The 20,187-nt window shown below is 35.1% G+C and overlaps 1 protein-coding gene across 1 annotated transcript in view; it reads right to left on the bottom strand.

Moving 5' to 3' along the window:
• Positions 1-1,092: 1,092 nt before the first annotated feature.
• LOC128657505 (probable cation-transporting ATPase 13A4) overlaps positions 1,093-20,187 on the bottom strand; it is a 132,765-nt gene continuing 113,670 nt past the window's right edge. Inside the window, exons 25-28 of the mRNA XM_053711872.1 lie at positions 11,552-11,775; positions 6,957-7,045; positions 4,922-5,002; positions 1,093-3,595 (exon numbers count right to left, since the gene is read on the bottom strand). Of these exons, the coding sequence (XP_053567847.1) occupies positions 3,371-3,595; positions 4,922-5,002; positions 6,957-7,045; positions 11,552-11,775 (619 nt within the window). The 3' untranslated portion in view covers positions 1,093-3,370. The remainder of the gene's footprint in view (positions 3,596-4,921; positions 5,003-6,956; positions 7,046-11,551; positions 11,776-20,187) is intronic.

Genomic DNA, 20,187 nt, shown 5'->3' with positions numbered 1-20,187 from the left:
AATCCTCTCCAGGCTGCGGTCATCCCTGCTGCTTGTGCACCTTTTTCTTCCACACTTTTCCCTTCCACATAATTTTCTATTAATGTGCTTTGATACAGCACTTTGGGAACATCCAACTTCTTTTGCAATTACCTTTTGAGGCTTTCCCTCCTTATGGAGGGTGTCAATAATGGTTTTCTGCACAACTGTCAGGTCAGCAGTCTTTCCCATGATTGTGATTCCTACAAACCAGACTGAGAGACCATTTAAAGGCTCAGGAACCCTTTGCAGGTGTTATGGCTTAATTAGCTGATTAGATTGGGACACTTTGAGCCTAGAATATTGCACCTTTTCACAAAATTCTAATTTTCTGAGATTGTGGATTTGGGGTTTTCATGAGCTGTAAGCTATAATCATCACAATGAAGACAAATCATGGCTTGAACTATCTTGCTTTGCCTGTAATGAGTCTATCTCATATATTAGTTTCACCTTTTAGGTTTCATTAGTGAAATAAATTAACTTTTGCACAATATTCAAATTTTTCGAGTTTCACCTGTATATATTCATACATATACATATTTAGACACGTATATGTATTTGTTAAAGCCGTTTGCCTGCTTCTTTTTTTTCTCGAACACCTGAGAACTCATATTTTTTTGCCAATATAAATTTTTTTGTGAAATATTTGTTTTAAATAATTCTTATTAGAAAGTGTTATTTTGAGTGTGACTGTACTTTGTAATGTATTTGTGATGTGTTTTTTGACACTTTTTTGTTTTGCGAAACAGTTAAAATGAGCTCTGAGAATGCGCTAAACTGACACACGTTTACTTCAATTGCGCTCAAGCGATAACGTTTACTTTCAACTTGTAATGCGAGCGATAAACCCAAAGTGCACAAACACCCGCGATAAACCCCTTTACGTTTGCGTGTAACTGTTAGCGATCCACTCGTAATCTGGTCCTATATCTTGTTCATTTTATTGCATCCCTCTTTTGAAGTATAAAAACGTCTCACTCGCTCCCAAACAGAAATGTGTCTGGATTTTCACACCTGATTGAGAGAACATTTTGTGTGGTCTATCTATATTACTTGCCATGAGACAGAGAACAACACTAATAAAGAAATTTATAACCGAAACTTTTTTGCAAATGTAACACAAAAATATTCAAAAGTCAATTAGCACAGATAAACAAAACTGTATGGGAAGCAATAAAATATATAAATAACAAATATTAATAGCAAAAGATATAACATTTAGAGCAGCAATTTGACATAATCAATTACAATGTATTACACAGTATTGCATAGCCCCACAATAAGTTAAAAATCCTCATATATGTATGTTTAGATAACAGATATTTGTTCAGTTGCAGATAAGCAAATGCCTTGTGTAGTTTGAGCCTAATGGTAATGATTTACATAATAAAGAAAAGACAATAATTTATTTTAACATTGTTGTTGAGCATGTTCATATCTTTTCTAATGATTCCTGCAGCATATAAGATTAGTAACTAAATACTTAAAGGGACAGTCTACAAAATAATTTTTACTGTTTAAAAAAGATAAATAATCCCTTTATTAAAGTAAAGGTAAACTTTGATGAATGAAAGCCAGATTTTTTAAAATTCTATTAAAAACAGGAACACTTTCATTCATCAAAGTTTAGAAAGCAGCCGTGTTGATTAAAAACTTACCTTTGTTTTTTTTCACAGCCAGAGCAGCTTCCCGCACCCGGAGATCCTCTCTTCACACGTCATTAATGACTAATCCAGCTTCCTCCAATCACGGCATAGCCTCAGGCAATGACTCCCCTTGGGAGAAAGCTGTGATTGGAGGAAGCCAGATTAGTCATTGATGACGGGTGGGGGGAAGTTGCTCTGGCTGTGAAAAAAACAAAAGGTAAGTTTTTAATAAAAACGGCTGCTTTCTAATCTTTGATGAATGAAAGTGCCCCTGTTTTTAATAGTATTTTTAAAAAACGTGCTTTCATTCATCAAAGTTTACCTTCACTTTAACTATTCCCCAGTTGTGCCTAACCAATAGACATGTGCAGGCCAGAAAATTTTGTTAAGGATGAAATTTTCATTTTTGATATTCGAGGAAATTCAGTTCCCCCGAATATTTGTTGCCTGCTCTATTCGGTTTTTGTTTAATTTAAAACAAAATGATATTTTAAATTAAACATTTACATTATTTTTTGTTAAACAAATGTAAATGTTTCAAAACTACAGGTGAAAAGTTCAAATGAAGCTATAAATACTTAAATTAACATGCTCTGGGGAGCACACTAAACCGATCCTCTTCTTGCCAGAGCTCCTTTCGCACCTGGTTTAATGCTCTCATTCCCAGGGTCTGCACTAACTTTAGTGTAGGTCCTAGGAGCCGAGCGCACTAAGCATCCTGTTAGCATTGCCAAGGATCTGGCAAGAAGAGGATTGGGTTATCGCGCTCTCCAGCATATTAAGGTAAGTATTTAACCCTTAAAAAAATATTAGAGAAATCAAATGAATACTGACCAATGTTGGCAGTATTTTTTGTTTTCTTTTTTTCATTTTCGTCATTCGGTTTACAAAACAAAAATTACATTTTTGTGACAAATGTTCATTCGTCTGAAATCGAATGCACATCTCTAATAACAAACATGGTTATATTAATATATTACTATTATTATTATTATAATTATTAATAACCCAGAGCATCAAATTCAAGTAAAAGTGACCTTAAACATCTTGTAATTAAAGAATTAAGAATTAAAGGAGTGTGAGAACTTAATGCATGTATTAACCCCTCATTTGCTGTCCCACCACTTGTCTTATTAGGAGGAACCGATCTGGGCTTATTAATGGAAAATACAAGTCTTGTCACTGTCATTCTGTTGGTAAAACTTACATTTTTTTTGCAGTATCTTATGTTATCACCTCTGCTAAGGCCAGTTAAAGGCCAGCTAAGGCCAGTTAAAGAAAGGTTTGTAGTACGGTGCATTTCCAGTTGCAAATTTGAGAGTTTAAAAAGTGTAAAATTTAGGAGCGTAGGTATAATCAACTAGATAAATCAATCAAAATATGTTCATGGCCTTTTATAGTACTGATAGATAATTACAAATAATTACAAAGATAATTAATCATTATATTTATTGTATCACAAAAACTAATTCCCTAAATTTTACCACACAATCAGCTGTTACGAGTGTAAAATATGGCTATGTGAGAATAGAATTTGCAGAGTAAGTATGCTTCCCTGCAGATCTATTTAGAGGACATTCAGAAAAGTAATTGAATATTGCACACAACTTTTATTAGTTTTTCTAAATCAATGAAACAGTTATTAGGCTCTCTGCACATTAGTCTGGATGAGTCATTATTGTAATCTCAACCAAATTCAGATATTCAAAACATTTGCTTCTCATTGTTTTCAAATGCTGGGTTGTTATATTCTTGTGTTTTGTCATTTGTATGTCGACTGACTGGTTTGGTTCGGTAAGTACGGTTAATTGGAGGCCAGTCAGGATCTGTTTCCACCATCCTTATAGTTTTTCTGTACTGGCTCTTCGATCTATAGTTGAAACATTTCTTTAGTAGCAGCCAGAGTTTTCTGTTTTCTATTATCATCTCCTGTTTAAAATAAAACCATCTTATAAGCATGCTTGAAAATGATGATACATACACAGAAGGCCATGTTTCCATTGTTGGCCTCAAAGCATTATTTGTATTGTGTAAAGCGATATCAGCTTTCATACTTTTTCATTCTCTTTCACACAAAAATATAATCAGTGTAACGGTACCACTATTTTCATTTCACATTCAGAAACTTGGTGGTCATATGGTGGCCTTTTCCTACTACTTTCTTTTTAAGTTTAAGTCAACTTTATCATTTTTAGAAACAGAATTTGACCCCTTACACTTAGAAAATACACAGATACACACACACATACACACAAACATACACACACACACACACATAAACACACGCACACACATAAACACACACACAAACACACACACACATACACAAAAACATACACAAACACACATAAACACACACACACAAACATACTCTCATACACACACACATACACACACAAACACATACACACATACAAACACACACACACATATACACATAAACAAACACATAAATACACACGCACATACACACATAGACACACACAAACACACACACACATACATACACACATAAACAAACACATAAATACACACACACAAACACACACACACAAACACACATACACACACATACACATATACACACACATAAACACAAACATACACACACACACATAAACACACACACATACACACACACATAAACACAAACACAAACATACACAAACACACACATACACACATAGACACATACACAAACACACACACACACATACACACACACAAACACATACACACAAACATACACATACCCACACACACAAAGCTTTGTAACCTTGCTTGATGGTATTATCTTTTCTGGCCATTGTTTTAATGGCTTTTGTTAACAACCGTGTAAATATTGTCTAAAAGTTTTGTCCTTAAAAAAGTTGTGAAATTACTCTGAACTGAAGGGTTACAAATGTTTACCTTTTGCAATATTACATATAAACATGTTCTTGTAATTAATTGTACTTTCTTTTTTTAGTTGAGGTCAAGATTTTTTCAATTTAGAAACATAATTTGACCCCTTATAAACTTAAGTTCTATTAACAACAGCATATGACAAGTTGGAAGTCTGACTAAGTTGCTCAGCATTCCTACTGCTGCTGTTATTTGGCAGACACACACACACACACACACACACACACACAAGTAAAGCTTTGCAATCTTGCTGGATGGTATTATCTTTTCTGTCCATTGTCTTAACAGCTATTGTCTAAAGTTTTGTCCTTAAAAAAAGCAAATAAAATATTCCTGGAACATATGTCTTACCTCAGCTAAGATAGAGACAGCAGTAGTGACTATCAATATAATGAAGATAGTGATTCTCCAACCAATAGGTGTGCATACAAGCTGTGAATGAATAATATAATTAATACCAAGAAAGCTATTTAACTTAAGCATCTGCTTTTTAAATAAAACAAAATGAATGACTATTTTACTGCTTGTAGACTAAAGTCTTTGAGATTAATGCAATAAAACTTGTTTTTATAACAAGCTGTCAGTGCTTAATCCACCAGATCCTTTATGAGCTTTATAAAATTCAATTGAAACCTCTTTACTATTTAAATTTGTTAAATGGGCCTGGCAGTGTCAGTGACAGTGAGTGGGTGGGTGAATCTGGTGTTCCTTGGGTATACTTGATGTCTCCAAGCATGTGTCAGTGGAATGCAATAATTAAAAGTAAGTGAGGTTTGCTTGAATAGCTAAATACTTTCCAGTCATTTGCTTATCATAAAACTCATGATGCCGCATCAGTCCTGTTTTGTACTAACCCTGCCTGACACTGCATCAGTCCTGTTTTGTACCAACCCTGTCAGACACTGCACCAGTGGTGTTTTGTACCAACCCTGCCTGACACTGTACCAGTCCTGCTTTGTACCAACCCAGCCTGACACTGCATTAGACCTACTTTATATCAACCCTGTCTGACACTGCATCAGTCCTGCTTTGTACCAAACCTGTCTGACACTGCATCAGTCCTGCTTTGTACCAAACCTGTCTGACACTGCATCAGTCCTGCTTTATACCAACCCTGCCTGACACTTAATTAGTCCTGCTTTATATCAACCTGCCTGACACTGCATCAGTCCTGCTTTATACCAACCCTGCCTGACACTGGATCAGTCCTGCTTTATACCAACCCTGCCTGACACTGCATCAGTCCTGCTTTATACTTACCCTACCTGACACTGCATCAGTCCTGCTTTATATCAACCCTGCCTGACACTGCATTAGTCCTGCTTTATACCAACCCTACCTGACACTGCATCAGTCCTGCTTTATACCAACCCTGCCTGACACTGCATCAGTCCTACTTTATACCAACCCTGCCTGACACTGCATCAGTCCTGCTTTATACCAACCCTACCTGACACTGCATCAGTCCTGCTTTATACCAACCCTACCTGACACTGCATCAGTCCTGCTTTATACCAACCCTGCCTGACACTGCATCAGTCCTGCTTTATACCAACCCTGCCTGACACTGCATCAGTCCTGCTTTATACCAACCCTACCTGACACTGCATCAGTCCTGCTTTATACAAATGCTGCCTGACATTGTACTGTTCTTGCCATATCTACACTAGTTTAGCATCAACCATGCCTATGCGGTGCTCAGTTATTGTCTGTCATGTTCCACTTATATGTGGAAATACCGTCTAGTGACTGTCTTTGTTGTGAAGCCACTTTGTCAACTGCCATCTTCTCATCTTACCACACACTCCAGCTCAACCGTACTTCCCTAGTCAGCATACCCTACCTACATCCTTCTAGATGTCTGTATGACAAACATTTGTGCCTCTGTGTGCCTGTGCTGGCTCCTGATTTTAGCTGTTCCAAAGATCTTCCTGCACACCTGCTATTCTTAACTTGTTCTCTTAATTTTAGCTCATGTTCCACTGTGTGCTTCTTATACAGCCTCATTACCTATGAATCTATAATAGTATTTGTGCTTATTATTGACTCATATATGGCAGCGATATTGTCCTTACCCCGACTCTTATAAGAGCTTTGACCCCAACGCAGAAACCTAAATTATTTGACTCCACTTTTTTTACCTACACTTTCCGTTTGAAATGCTTCTTTTTAGATAAGAAAACTAAAACTAAATGCCAATTGGTGCATGAGATATAACATTTTGTTATAATTTAGAAAAATAAAATTGTTGAACTATTCAGTGTACTTTCTTTATTGATTGTATCATGAATTAACTATTAATTTCTTTAGGATCTAAAATTCCTTATATTGCCAGCTATATCAATAGTTTGCCCTTTACCATTAATCATTATAAAATGTTACTTACCTCCATTATATTATATATTTTCTCAATATCTGCAAACAACAGGAAAATGCAAACCCCAATCTGGGCCATTAGCACAATAGAAAATATGTCTGCAATAAAAGGAGGGACAGAATAAGATACATTTTCAGTGCTTTCACAACCTATAACATTTTATTATGTCTTTTTGTCTATGAAAAAATATAATTAACATACGTGATTTACTAAACCATCATAAGCAGCAAAACATGGATTTTATCTGCCACCAAAATCTATGATTCTTTCAGCCCCATATAAGAAGCTGCAGATGGACAATGTTCCCAGCCTGCTCATAGTTACCCGATGTGAGTGATACGAGCAGTGATTCCTGCTCCTAGAAAAACAATTTTTTAATCACCCTGGTTGTATCAGTCCAGGAATTATTAACCCTTTCACTGCTAAGCTATTTCCCACCTGTGGGCTAAGCTGGTTTTGAGCTTTTTGTTGAAGTTCATGTTTAAACATTTTTAGAAGTAAAGTTTGTGTAAATAAACTATACAAACTATGAATTGTTTTTTTTTCAGCAGACCCAGCAGATTCAAAATATACCATTATTTTATGTGTATGTATCATCAGGTTAAAAAAATAGTGCGTTAAATGTGAAAAAAAGGTGTATTTATTTACTCGACTCAATAAATAATAGTATGTAAATTTATTTGTCTAAGCTCTATCATCAAAACCTTTGTGGATAAATATTTTTTAGTAGGTAACCTGTCTGAAATAAGCAGAAATTAAGAACATTTCACAGTTTTTTTTCCCACTGTTCTATTGCACGCATATCAATTTGATACATTATCAAAAACAGCATCTTAGAATTTACTGTACTGTTTTCATCAATTAAACAGTTCTAGCCACTTGAAAAATTAAAATGGGGTACACAAAGCACACATTTGCAGAAAGTACACCCCATTGGTGGATCAAATGAGGGGCTACAAGTATTTCTATCATGAATTTGGGGTGCACAGCAATTAATGGAATAAGTTGCATTGCTTAAAAAGCAAAGAGCCATATTCCACTTATTATTACCTTGTCTATTTTTGTGCTGGCAATACATGTAGACTCTAGTATGATGGGCCAAGGGGTGTACTTTCCAAAAATGTGTACTTTATTCAATGTATCTTAGTTTCCCAGGTTTCTACAGCTGTCTGATTGCAGATATAACTCATAAAAGATGAAAGGCTATTTTTATTTTAGACAATGCCATGTCTGCAATTGAACAGTTTTAGCCACTTGGAAAATTAAAATATGGTACACAAAGCACGCATTTGTAGAAAGTACACCTTTTGGTGCATCAAATGAGGGGCTACATGTATCTCTAGCACATAATTGAGGTGCGCAACAATTAATGAAATATGGTGCTTATATATATATATATATATATATATATATATATAAAAAATTTTTTAGCAAAGAGCCATATTCCACATATTATTACATTGTCTATTTTTGTGATAGCAATAAATATGGCCCCTCATTTGATGCGGCTTGGTGTGTACTTTCTAGAAATATTATAAACCGACATTTTTATCCAAAGAAATTTGTTTTTTCTTTCCTGACCGTTTGTGGAGCCACTTGTGGAGCCGTTTGTCTAATACCATTCTGTGAGTATTCTACACTTATTTGCAAGGTGTTTAGAAACACTACACCAATGTGATATTCTCTAAACAGATACAGATATAGCTCTTTTGGAGGAATCGTGGAACACAGAGAGGAACCTTCTGAAAACCCCTATGAACCAGCACCTCTTTCTGCAACCTATATCGATTTAACAGCCTTTGGGAAAGACTGTTGGAAGGCAGCAGTTCTGACTAGAGGGGAGTGCTTATCCGTATTGTATACATTTTCTTTTGTTTTTCGTTCTTTACAAAATAACAAGATATTTTTAAAGGAATTATGACACTAGAAAATATATAATTTTTATTGCAAAAAATGAGTTTTTTTGCAGTAAAAATACAGAAGTTTTAAAAGATGGAGAGAGCTGCGTAAAAAGGGTGTTTTACTCATCTTCCACGCACGCTAAAAGACTGATTATAAAAATAATATTTGGTGTTTTGTTTTTTTTAATTAGCATTCCTCTACATTTATTAATTTGTAACCACATTATCCAGGTGATCATGGGATTACAAATATAATATTGGTCTGTATTGTAAAATGGAATGCAACATTTCTCAGCTAGGTGATCACTGCTGTAACGCTGGTTACCACGGTGAGTTTTATTTTTATAAAATGTATTTTGGGGGTCTCTAGGCAATTTTGATCTTTATTTATGTGCCTTTAAAGACCCCCAAATCCTTTATTTTTTTAACTTTTTTAAGTATTTTTATTTTTACTTTTTTATTTTTCATTCTACACCCAAAGACTTATACTATTGGAAAGGATTGATTACCTTTCCAATGGTAGGTCTTGGGGGTCTGTAGCTGAGATATAGGCATCTAAGCAGCATGCCCCCTATACCTATAACTGACAATTGTCAGTTTTAAATAAAGTTGTGTGATGACATCATCGTTTAAATAAAGATAGCAAAGAACATAGAAAAATTGTTAATAGGAGTAAATTAGAAAGTTGTTTAAAATAACATGCTCTATCTGAATCATGAAAGGAAAAATTTGGGTTTAGTATCCCTTTAACCCCTTAACGACCAAGGATGTGCCTGGCACATCCTACATAAAGTGTCAGTTAATGACCAGGGAGGTGCCTGGCACATCCTTTGGGGTTTCAAGCACTGGAAGCAAACGTGTTTACTTCCAGCCACTTTCAAGGTATTGCAGTGATGCCTCGATATTGAGGCATCACTGCAATAACCTTTTTTACCCACCGATGCAGCGAAAGCCACTCTGTGGCCCTCTCTGCATTGGCCAGCAATGGTGCCAATCGTACTAGTAATGGTGCTAGTACATAACATATTTTTTTTTGCATGGGATGGAGGGAGAGGGAAAAGGGGGGTAATTAAATGTAAAGAAAGGGATCTGGGAGGGGGTAGACTATTGGGGGGGCAGCTACACTACAGAAAATTGGCTTTTTTGCCAAAAAAATAAAAACACCTTTTTTTTAGCAAATTGGGTACTGGCAGATAGCCTTTTATGACATTTAGCGACCTTTTAATTACCAAAAAGCAACACCAAAGCCATATATGTCTGCTATTTCTGAACAAAGGGGACCCCAGAGAAGCATTTACAACCATTTGTGCCATAATTGCACAAGCTGTTTGTAAATAATTTCAGTGAGAAACCTAAAGTTAGTAATAAAGTTTGTGAAAAAGTTAAACGATTTTTTTATTTGATCGCATTTGGTGGTGAAATGGTGGCATGAAATATACCAAAATGGGCCTAGATCAATACTTTGGGTTTTCTACTACACCACACTAAGGCTAAAATGAACCCTACAAACTACCTAATTAACCTCTTCACTGCTGGGCATAATACAAGTGTGGTGCACAGCGGCATTTAGCGGCCTTCTAATTACCAAAAAGTAATGCCAAAGCCATAAATGTATGCTATTTCTGAACAAAGGGGATCCTAGAGAAGCATTTACAACCATTTGTGCCATAATTGCACAAGCTGTTTGTAAATAATTTTAGTGAGAAACCTAAAGTTTGTGAAAAAGTTAAAAAAAAAATGTATTTGATAGGATTTGGCGGTGAAATGGTGTCATGAAATGTACCAAAATGGGCCTAGATCAATACTTTGGGTTGTCTACTAAAAAAAAATATATACATGTCAAGGAATATTCAGGGATTCCTGACAGATATCAGTGTTACAATATAACTATTGCTAATTTTGAAAAAAAAAATGGTTTGGAAATAGCAAAGTGCTACTTGTACTTATTGCCCTATAATTTGCAAAAAAAAGCAAAGAACATGTAAACATTGGGTATTTCTAAACTCAGGACAAAATTTAGAAACTATTTAGCATGGGTGTTTTTTGGTGGTTGCAGATGTGTAACAGATTTTGGGGGTCAAAGTTAGAAAAAGTGTGTTTTTTTTCAATTTTGTTATCATGTTTTATAAAAACATTATAGTAAATTATAGGATATGATGAAAATAATTGTATCTTTAGAAAGTCCATTTAATGTCAAGACAAACGGTATGGGTACAGTAAATAAATAAGAGACAAATTACAGCTAAACACAAACACTGCAGAAATGTAAAAATAGCCCTGGTCCTTAATGGTAAGAAAATTGAAAAATGGTCTGGTCACTAAGGGGTTAAACAATGTCAGTTCTTCATTATAGCAAAATGTTGTTAGAATAAAAACATGCACATAATTATATGCTACTGGCTATGTGCTCTTCACATGTACATCAAATCTAATAAATGCAGTTTGGACCTTGTCAAAAAAAAGTCTATTGCACCTTACAGGGACTGTGAAGGTAAAAACCGAGTGAGGGTTATACGAAAACTGAGGGGGGAAACAAACTTTTGATGTAAAGGGACACAATGAGGTCACCGGAAATTAATTAGATAAGAAGAGAAAAATAGAGTAGCTGTGATTTCATTTGAATAACAGGTCCCTATAAATTATTCTCTGACGTCTGCTATAATTCAAACAAGTGATAAAAATTCCCTCTACATAAATACTTACAATTAGTGTATATTGGCTGTCGAAATGGCTTCCCTTTGGAGAACACAAAAGCAACAATTATGCAGTGAATAGTAGTCAGGGGCCACAGTGTTGTAGTTTCATAGCTCTTATGGCTAATGTTCAATTTAAATACCCCATTTCCACTTTCTGTTGTAGAGATACTGCTCTGGTTACTGAACATGGAAACATTGCTTGCAAAAGTTTCATTTCCTAAGATGCAAACACTGAAGGAGACAAATATGCAGTAATATTAAAAAGTTATATTTTTGTTTAATAAAATGTTACATTAGGACTGAGAAGTATGTACAACTATTGCCTAAAATGTTTATACAACTGCCAATCTGAAGCAAAACATCTGAAATCCCACAGCATTAAAGTGAATGTAAAGTTTAATGACAAAGTGCCCAGTATCTAAAAATACTCTTAAAAAAAAGGAGTACTTTCATTCATGAAACTTTACATTGAAGCTTCTTTTTTAAAATACTTTCCCTTTTTTTATGGATAGCAGTCCCGCATTACTCCGCCTGCAGCTCCTGCTGTAGTTAGACAAATCCAGGTTCCTCTAATCATTGCATGCCCCCTTTGGTGTCCAGCTCATGAGGCATGCAACGATTGGAGGAAGCCGGATTCGTCATTGCTCTGCTAACTACAGCAGGAGCTGCAGGCGGAGGATCGCCGGTCTGCTTTCCATAAAGAAAGGTATTGTAAAAAAGAAGCTTCAATGTAAAGGGATAGGGTACTGAAAATTTGTTTATCAGCCATATGAAAGTGCAGCCTTTAAACATACTGATTTTATTTTTTTGCTTGAAAAAAAGTTAAAATCTGTTAAAATTGAAATTGAAGCTAATATAGCAGTATTACTTGTACACACTAAATTCCAAAGTACACAACTTCTATATCTAGAGCATTAGCAAGAGGTACCTATCAGTCACTGAGCATTATTATTAATTTTATAATTTATTTGTAGGGAGGCAACATATTCTAAAGCAATATTAAAATTAAGTGCAATATACGCTAGTAACTATAAGCCAGGGCACATTAGTAGTACTGCTGTATTAGTTTCAGTTTCAAATTAAACAACTTATATCTGTTTGAGAAAAGGCTTGAGTACAATATCCCTATATCTATATTAAAAAAGGTAACAAGTTTTGTTTCAATTCATACATAGAAGAAAAACAAATAAGGCAAAATTACAGTAATGAGTTTTATAAAATGATCGGAAGTTAATCTGCATTATAATCATGAAGTTACATCTTTCTTATAAATGATCACTTTCTGGTGCATAGAAAGAAATGTAGGCTACTGGCAGCACACAAATTTCTTTAAAAAATCTCAGAACAAAAAATGAAAATAAAAATAAAAATTCCTCTAGAAAATCTGTCCACATGTAAAAAAAAAATGAAGAACATAAAGGAAGAAGAAACACAGGATAACTTTGTCAGATTTGATATAGTGAGACCCATGCAAAATAGACAAGAATATTTTACAGTTATAAACACTGGCATAAATCATTTTGCAAGTGCTGTGGTTGCAATTGTTTTTAAATCTTGCTAGTGGTTCTCATTTGTTATGCAAGAAACAATGTACTGTGCAACTATAGATACAAATGGCTGGAACACCCACTATTAATAACATCAGTAAGATAAGTAAAGTGATGCTTATTGAATTGATAAATGTTGTGGCCTTTGTCTATTTGTGTTGTTCACTAGAAAATTGATATCTCTATGTCTTATGTTTTATTAGTTTATATATATATATATATATATATATATATATATATATATATATATATATTATTAGTGAAGAGAAAAAAATATAAAAATATATCAAAATATATGTTTATAAATTTTCAAATTTACTTCTATTATCAAATTTGCTTCATTCCCATGATAATCTGTGTTGAAGAAATACCTAGGTAGGCATCTGGAGCACTATATGGCAGGAAATAGTGCTGCCATCCAGTGTTCTTGCAAATTGATAACATTCTTGCAAAACTGGTGTTATATAGTGCTCTACAAATGGGATGGCTCCTAAGCATACATTACTTCATGTTGTTTATGCCAAATTCTGACCCTACCATCTGAATGTTGCAGCTGAATTCGAGACTCATCAGACCAGGCAACGCTTTTCCAATCTTCTATTTTCCAAGTTTGGTGAGCCTGTGTGAATTCTAGTGTCAGTTTCCTGTTCTTAGCTGACAGAAGTGGCACCCGGTGAGGTCTTTTGCTGCTGTAGCGCATCTGCTTCAAGGTTCGAGGTGTTGTGAGTTCAGAGATGGTATTCTGCATACCTTGGTTGTAACGAGTGGTTAGAGTTACTGTTGCCTTTCTATCATCTCGAACCAGTCTGACCATTCTCCTCTGACATCAACAAGGCATTTCCGTCCACACAACTGCCGCTCACTGGATATTTTCTCTTTTTCTGACCATTCTCTGTAAACTCTAGTGTCAGGAACCTTCCTTTCACCTATTTGGCCCAACCTACTTCCCCATTAAATTTCTGCACACACCTTATCTAGGTGATTAGTATTTTGAGTCTGTGGAAGACTTCACTTGCTCTTTCTCTGAGCTCATTCTAGGTTGCTGCTACTTATTGCTACCTGAAAATTTTGTCTACCTTCATCGGATATACTTTTCCTTTGGATTCAATTTCTGCTATCCAGTGTATGTTTTTCTTGGATTACTCTAAAATAAACCATTTGTTTGATCCACTGTGTTTTATTCACCTTCACAGCTTTTACACAGACAGCGTCCAGCTCGCATTCCAAACAAGTGATTTTGTCAGTGTCTCTCTCAGCGGTTTTAATACATTTGTTTCAATCAGAATACCTTGAAGTGTTGTGAGTATACCATACTACTATTATACTATCCTTTGCTATTTTCTGCTTAAGTTTATACAAGAACTTTTACCTTTACTATCACAGACTTAAGCTCCCCCCTTTCCACTTCACCACTACACTTTCTCCTGACTAGAAACAAAGTTACCTGCGTGGTCAGATTAAGGAATCTACTTCGTCACATCTCAAATCCAAAGTATCTATTCTACTGCTTGCTACAGTAGTTAATGAAGTCACTTGAACATGTGTAATTTGTTTATGTGTTTGCTCCATAGCAACATATAATTTTATTGGAAGTTATTTCTCTCATGTTCCTCCTGTATTAACTTCACTTAAAAACAATAAGTAGTCTTAAAATAGTTAAAGTGATGCATTCAATATATTTAAAGGTATACAACTGTTTCTATGTTCTGCAGCTGTGATCTTTCTTTTTTTAAAAAAAAAAAGACAAATCTTAGTAAAAACCTATCGTATCCTTACACCTAGAGTTGGTTGTGCGTGAAAATCCCAGTAGATCAGCAGTTTTTTAAATACTCTGGCACCAACAATCATGCCACATTTAAAGTCTCTTAAATCCCCTTTCTTATCCATTCTGATGCTCGGTTTGAACTTCAGCAAGTCGTTTTCACCATATCTAGATGCCTAAATGCATTGAGTTGCTGCCTTGTGATTGGCTGATTAGCAATTTGTGTTACCAAGCAATTGAACAGGTGTAACTAATAAAGTGGCTGGTGTGTATATATATATATATATATATATATATATATATATAAAACCAACAAACTTGTTAAGTCCAGCACTTTTCAACTATACCTCTCTAGGAATGAGAGTCTATAGCAGTGCTTTCCAAACTGTGTGTCGGGACACACTAGTGTGTCGGCAGCAGTGTGTAGGTGTGTCCCTGCTTAAGCACAAATGTTTTTAAATTTTTTATTTTTTTTTAAATTGTTTTTTGGTTTCTGACTTTCCACCTGCCTGCTACCATATCACATGGTTGACACGTGATTGATACCTAGTGGGTCACAGATCATCTTAACCAATTGGCACAGCTCAGTGGGAACTGAAACTATTACCATTGGTGGATTTGCCGGCACATTGGCTCCTGACAGCACGTGTAGTCTCCTTAATTGGCTCGTGACTGCAAGTGTAGCCAGTGAGTGGGACAGCAGTGTGTTTGCAGCACGGGCAGTAGTCAGTCGGACTCACAGAGCTCTGAGGGTGGCAGCTTAAACGCTGAGCTGAAGTCAGAAGTCAGTGGGATTTTTTGCAACAGGCTCCCAATAGTGCATTGCTGCTCCTGCTCTTGATATATGGATAGGAAGTGGAAGCTTAAAAATGCTTGATGATGAAATGTGAGTGTCTTTATCTAATATTACACCAAATATTCTGAAACTGTGTTCATCCCATCAACCTCATACATCCCATTAAAATAGTAAGTAGCTATTAGTGGTATTAAACTTTTTTAATTCTTGCACATACATACTGTTACTTGTAAATGCATTTTGTTATTATATAATTTATGTTTGTGTCCGTATCTTTTAAAACAAGTTAGTTTAACCTCCTTTTTGCTAGTACAACTGAATTACTGTGTCGCGAAATGATGTAGGTCTACAAAGTGTGTCACCGACATGAAAAGTTTGGAAAGCTCTGGTCTATAGTAAATTTTAACAGCTTTTCAACACTTGTGCACGCACGCTGAGGAGGCCTGCCACCCTCCTATATATAAATCTGCTAGAACAAACAATAGCGTCAGCACAATGCTTAAAAGATTCTTCTTTTATTTAAACAACATCAGGATAAAATGCAGCAACGTTTCAATTCACTTGGACCCTTAGTCATGCTACAGATTAAGTTTAGACACCTCCCTTATATACCACCTGTATGCAAAGTGGCTTAAATAGCTTTCTTGGTTTTCCTGAGAAAAAATTATGTTGATACCCCCTACCGGTCAGGTTTCTGATAATGATATTTCTTTCACAAAAATTCTCTGTGCAGTATTTAATTTAACATAACATAATAGTTCTTCATATTGTATATTGAGTCAATATCATACAAGATGGAATATAACCTTAAAATACAAATATTATGTATAAATACACTCATTATATAAAAAATCATAAAAACAAATGGAGATCATAATCTTTGTTTAACCCATTCGGATATAAAGTTTTAAGGTGTTGTATCCACCATACTTCCCTCTTTTTAAGCAACAACTCTCTGTTGCCTCCTCTCCTTTGTTTGGGAATGTGGTCAATCACCTGAAACCTCAACTGGGTTACAGTATGTCCTGCTGATATAAAGTGTGATGAAGCTGGCAATGTCATATCTTTACATCTTCTAGATGATTTGTGTGCACTTATCCTGTCCTTTATAGGGTTAATTGTCTCGTCCACATAGCCCCGCCCACATGGGCATTTCAAGATGTAAACTACATATTCTGTATCACAGTTGAAAAGGCCATTAATTTCTCTTTTTTGTTATCATTAATTTGGGCAACATATTTCCCTTTTATCATTGAATTACACTGCGCACAGTGCAAACAGGGGTATGACCCCTTATTGGCAGTAGTAAGATAATTTATTGTTTCCTTTCTATTGCTACCCACATCAGCCTTTACAACAAGGTCCCTGATGTTTTTCACTCTCTTGTATGAATTAATGGGCAGTTGACTAAATTCCACAATATGGTGATTTTATTTGCCTAGCAGATACCAGTGTTTCCTAATTATTTTGGAAATATTCTCACTATATTGATTGTATTTTGATGAGAAAATAAGTTGTTTTTTCTCTTTGTGTTGTTTTATTTTCATGGTTACTGCCGTTTCATTTATCACTGCATGTTCACAATCTATAATTATAGCCTCTGTCTATAGATTTCTTGGCCATTTGTTTCATTCTCTTATCTTGTAGCTGTTTATCTTGTACATTTCTTGCTGTCCTAAAAAAATGGCTTTTATGGATAGACTTAAATACTCGACTTGGGTGATAGCTATTAAAATGTAATAGCGTGTTACGATTAGTGGGTTATCAATACAAATCTGTAGCTAAGTTACCCCTTTGTTTGTACACCAATGTGTCTAAATACCTCACATTATCTTTAGAATGATTTAATGTGAATTTTAAACATTTTGTATTGCCATTAAGCTCATCAACAAATAGCTGTAATGTCTCCAGTGGGCCCCTCCATACGCCAAAAATATCATCTATATAACGAAGCCAAATCTTACAATTTGCCTGATAGAGTTCATTAGTATATACAAATTTCTTTTCAAATTGGCTTACAAAGATATTGGCATATGTAGGGGCCACATTGGAGCCAATAGCCGTGCCCTTTCTCTGGAGGTAGTATGTGTCCTGGAATAAGAAGTAATTCAAATACAATACAATATTGAGCATCTCTTCTACAAATACACATTTTGAATTGGTTTATATTTCCATGTCTTAGTAGTTCTAACACTGCCTGTACCCCTGCCTCATGGGGGATGGCTGTATACAAGCTAACAATATCTTAAGAGAAGAGTATGTCCACTTCATCTACTACAATACTTTAAATTTTTTCCAAGAAGTCCCCTGTGTCTTTAAGAAAAGATTTCTGGGTTCCAGTCATGGGATTTAAAATTGTATCAAGGAAAATGGCAATATTCGTAAAGACCGAATCTGTACTTGCAACGATCGGCCTACCCGGAGGTTCTCTTAAGTTTTTATGAATTTTTGGTGTTGTATAAAACACCGGTGTAATGGGATCTTTTTTTTATCAAAAATGTAGCGAGATCATTAGTAATTACCTTTTTTAGCAATGCATTGTTTACAGTTGATGAAATTTCTTTCTGAATGTCTGGCAATGGATCAAGATCCAGAATTAAATATACACCTCCATCAGATAGTTGCATTAATATCTCTTGTATATAATATTGTTTATCTAAAACAACTACAGCTCCGCCCTTGTCAGCGTTTTTAATTATAATAGAGTTATTGCTTGATACATTTTTAAGAGCCTTACGTTCAGATAAGGTAATGTTATCAATAATTCTGGATTTTTTTATCTGAATACATCTTTTTGATATCAGTCTGTACAAATTTGATATATGTCTCCACTCCAAGGTTAGAGGTGTTAGGTACAAACTTGGACTTATTTTTTAACCCTAGAGTGCGTGTATCAAAACCCATATCTTCATTATGTGTACTTTCAGTGATATTAACCACATTTTCTTGCGGTGTATTAAAGAATGCTTTTAGCCTTAAATTTCTAAAAAATCTATACAGATCTTTTTCAAGTGTAAATTCATTTACATATGTAGTGGGGCAAAATGATAACCCTTTATTTAACACAGCAAATTCATCATCAGTAAGTTGATAATTTGAAATATTAATAACAAGTGTCTCTAATTAAGCTAATTAAGCCACTTTGCATACAGGTGGTATATAAGGGAGGTGTCTAACCTTAATCTGTAGCATGACTAAGGGTCCAAGTGACTCGAAACATTGCTGTATTTTATCCTGATGTTGTTTAAATAAAAGAAGAATCTTTTAAGCATTGTGCTGACGCTATTGTTTGCTCTTGTGTATATATATATATATATATATATATATGTATTTATGTGTTCATATGTGTATATATGTCTGTAAATACATACTGTATATACACATATAAATACATAAATACATATGTACACACACACTGTGGCCAGATTTATGCTACACTTGTATTTGTACATGTAATTTTAGCTAATACAGTGCTTAACTTTGCAATAAAGTTTGTTCATAGTATGCTTGTCTGAATAAAAGCTGCTATGTAAATGTTTAGCTAAGACTGTGCTAGTTTGCAAATTACAATTGCTATAAAATGTTTAATTAAAAACTATACCAACAGTAAGAAATAGATTCTTTCAGAAAGACACTTTAACTTACTATAAATGAAAGATATATTTTAAATCTTTCATATACATTTCCTATAAATAAATGATTTGTTATATCCTGTAGATAAAGGATATCATTTTTTTTCCATATGCTTAACATGCAATATTCAAATATGTTTAAATAAAGTTATTTTGCAATATGTAAGATTTATAACTATATAACAATATTCAAATATATGTTTCACTCACATCCTCCTTCGGTCTCTCACAATCCACCCTATTTCTGACTCACTGTGATGGACACTCCATCGACCTGGTATTTTCCTACCTCTGCTCTATATCTGACACCACCTGTCGCCCTTTTCCCATTTCAGACCATCACCTGGCCACCTATAATATTAATGCAATAGCTAAACCCACTTCTCCATCCCGCCCCCGCACCTGTAGAAATACACATGCTGTGGATCCGCTCCAATTTTCAAAAATCATTCAAAATCTCCTCCCTCACACTTCCACTATAACCTGCCCTGATCTTAATACAGCCCACTATCACAAAACTCTCTCCTCTGCATTAGCCACACTTGCACCTCCCCAGCTGCGCAAAACACCACGCCGTCAGTTACAGCCCTGGCATGCTCAGCAAACACGCTATTTGCAAATATGCTCCGGTACTGCTGAGCGTGTCTGGAGGAAAACTCACTCTGAACCTGATTTCATACACTATAAGTTTATTCTTCGTTCATACACTTCTGCCCTTCACTTAGCCAAGCAAACCTACTTCTCTTCTCTCCTATCTACTCTTTCCTCAAACCCTAAATGACTCTTGTCCACCTTTAACTCTCTCCTCTACCCACCTGCTCCACCACCCCATCTGTCTTTAGTGCTCAAGACCTGGCAGACTACTTTTTAAACAAAACACATACTATCCGAAGCAACATCCCAACA

This window comes from Bombina bombina, chromosome 4 (assembly GCF_027579735.1).
Source record: "Bombina bombina isolate aBomBom1 chromosome 4, aBomBom1.pri, whole genome shotgun sequence".
Lineage (NCBI taxonomy): Eukaryota > Metazoa > Chordata > Amphibia > Anura > Bombinatoridae > Bombina > Bombina bombina.
This window is presented reverse-complemented; position numbering and strand designations above follow the sequence as displayed.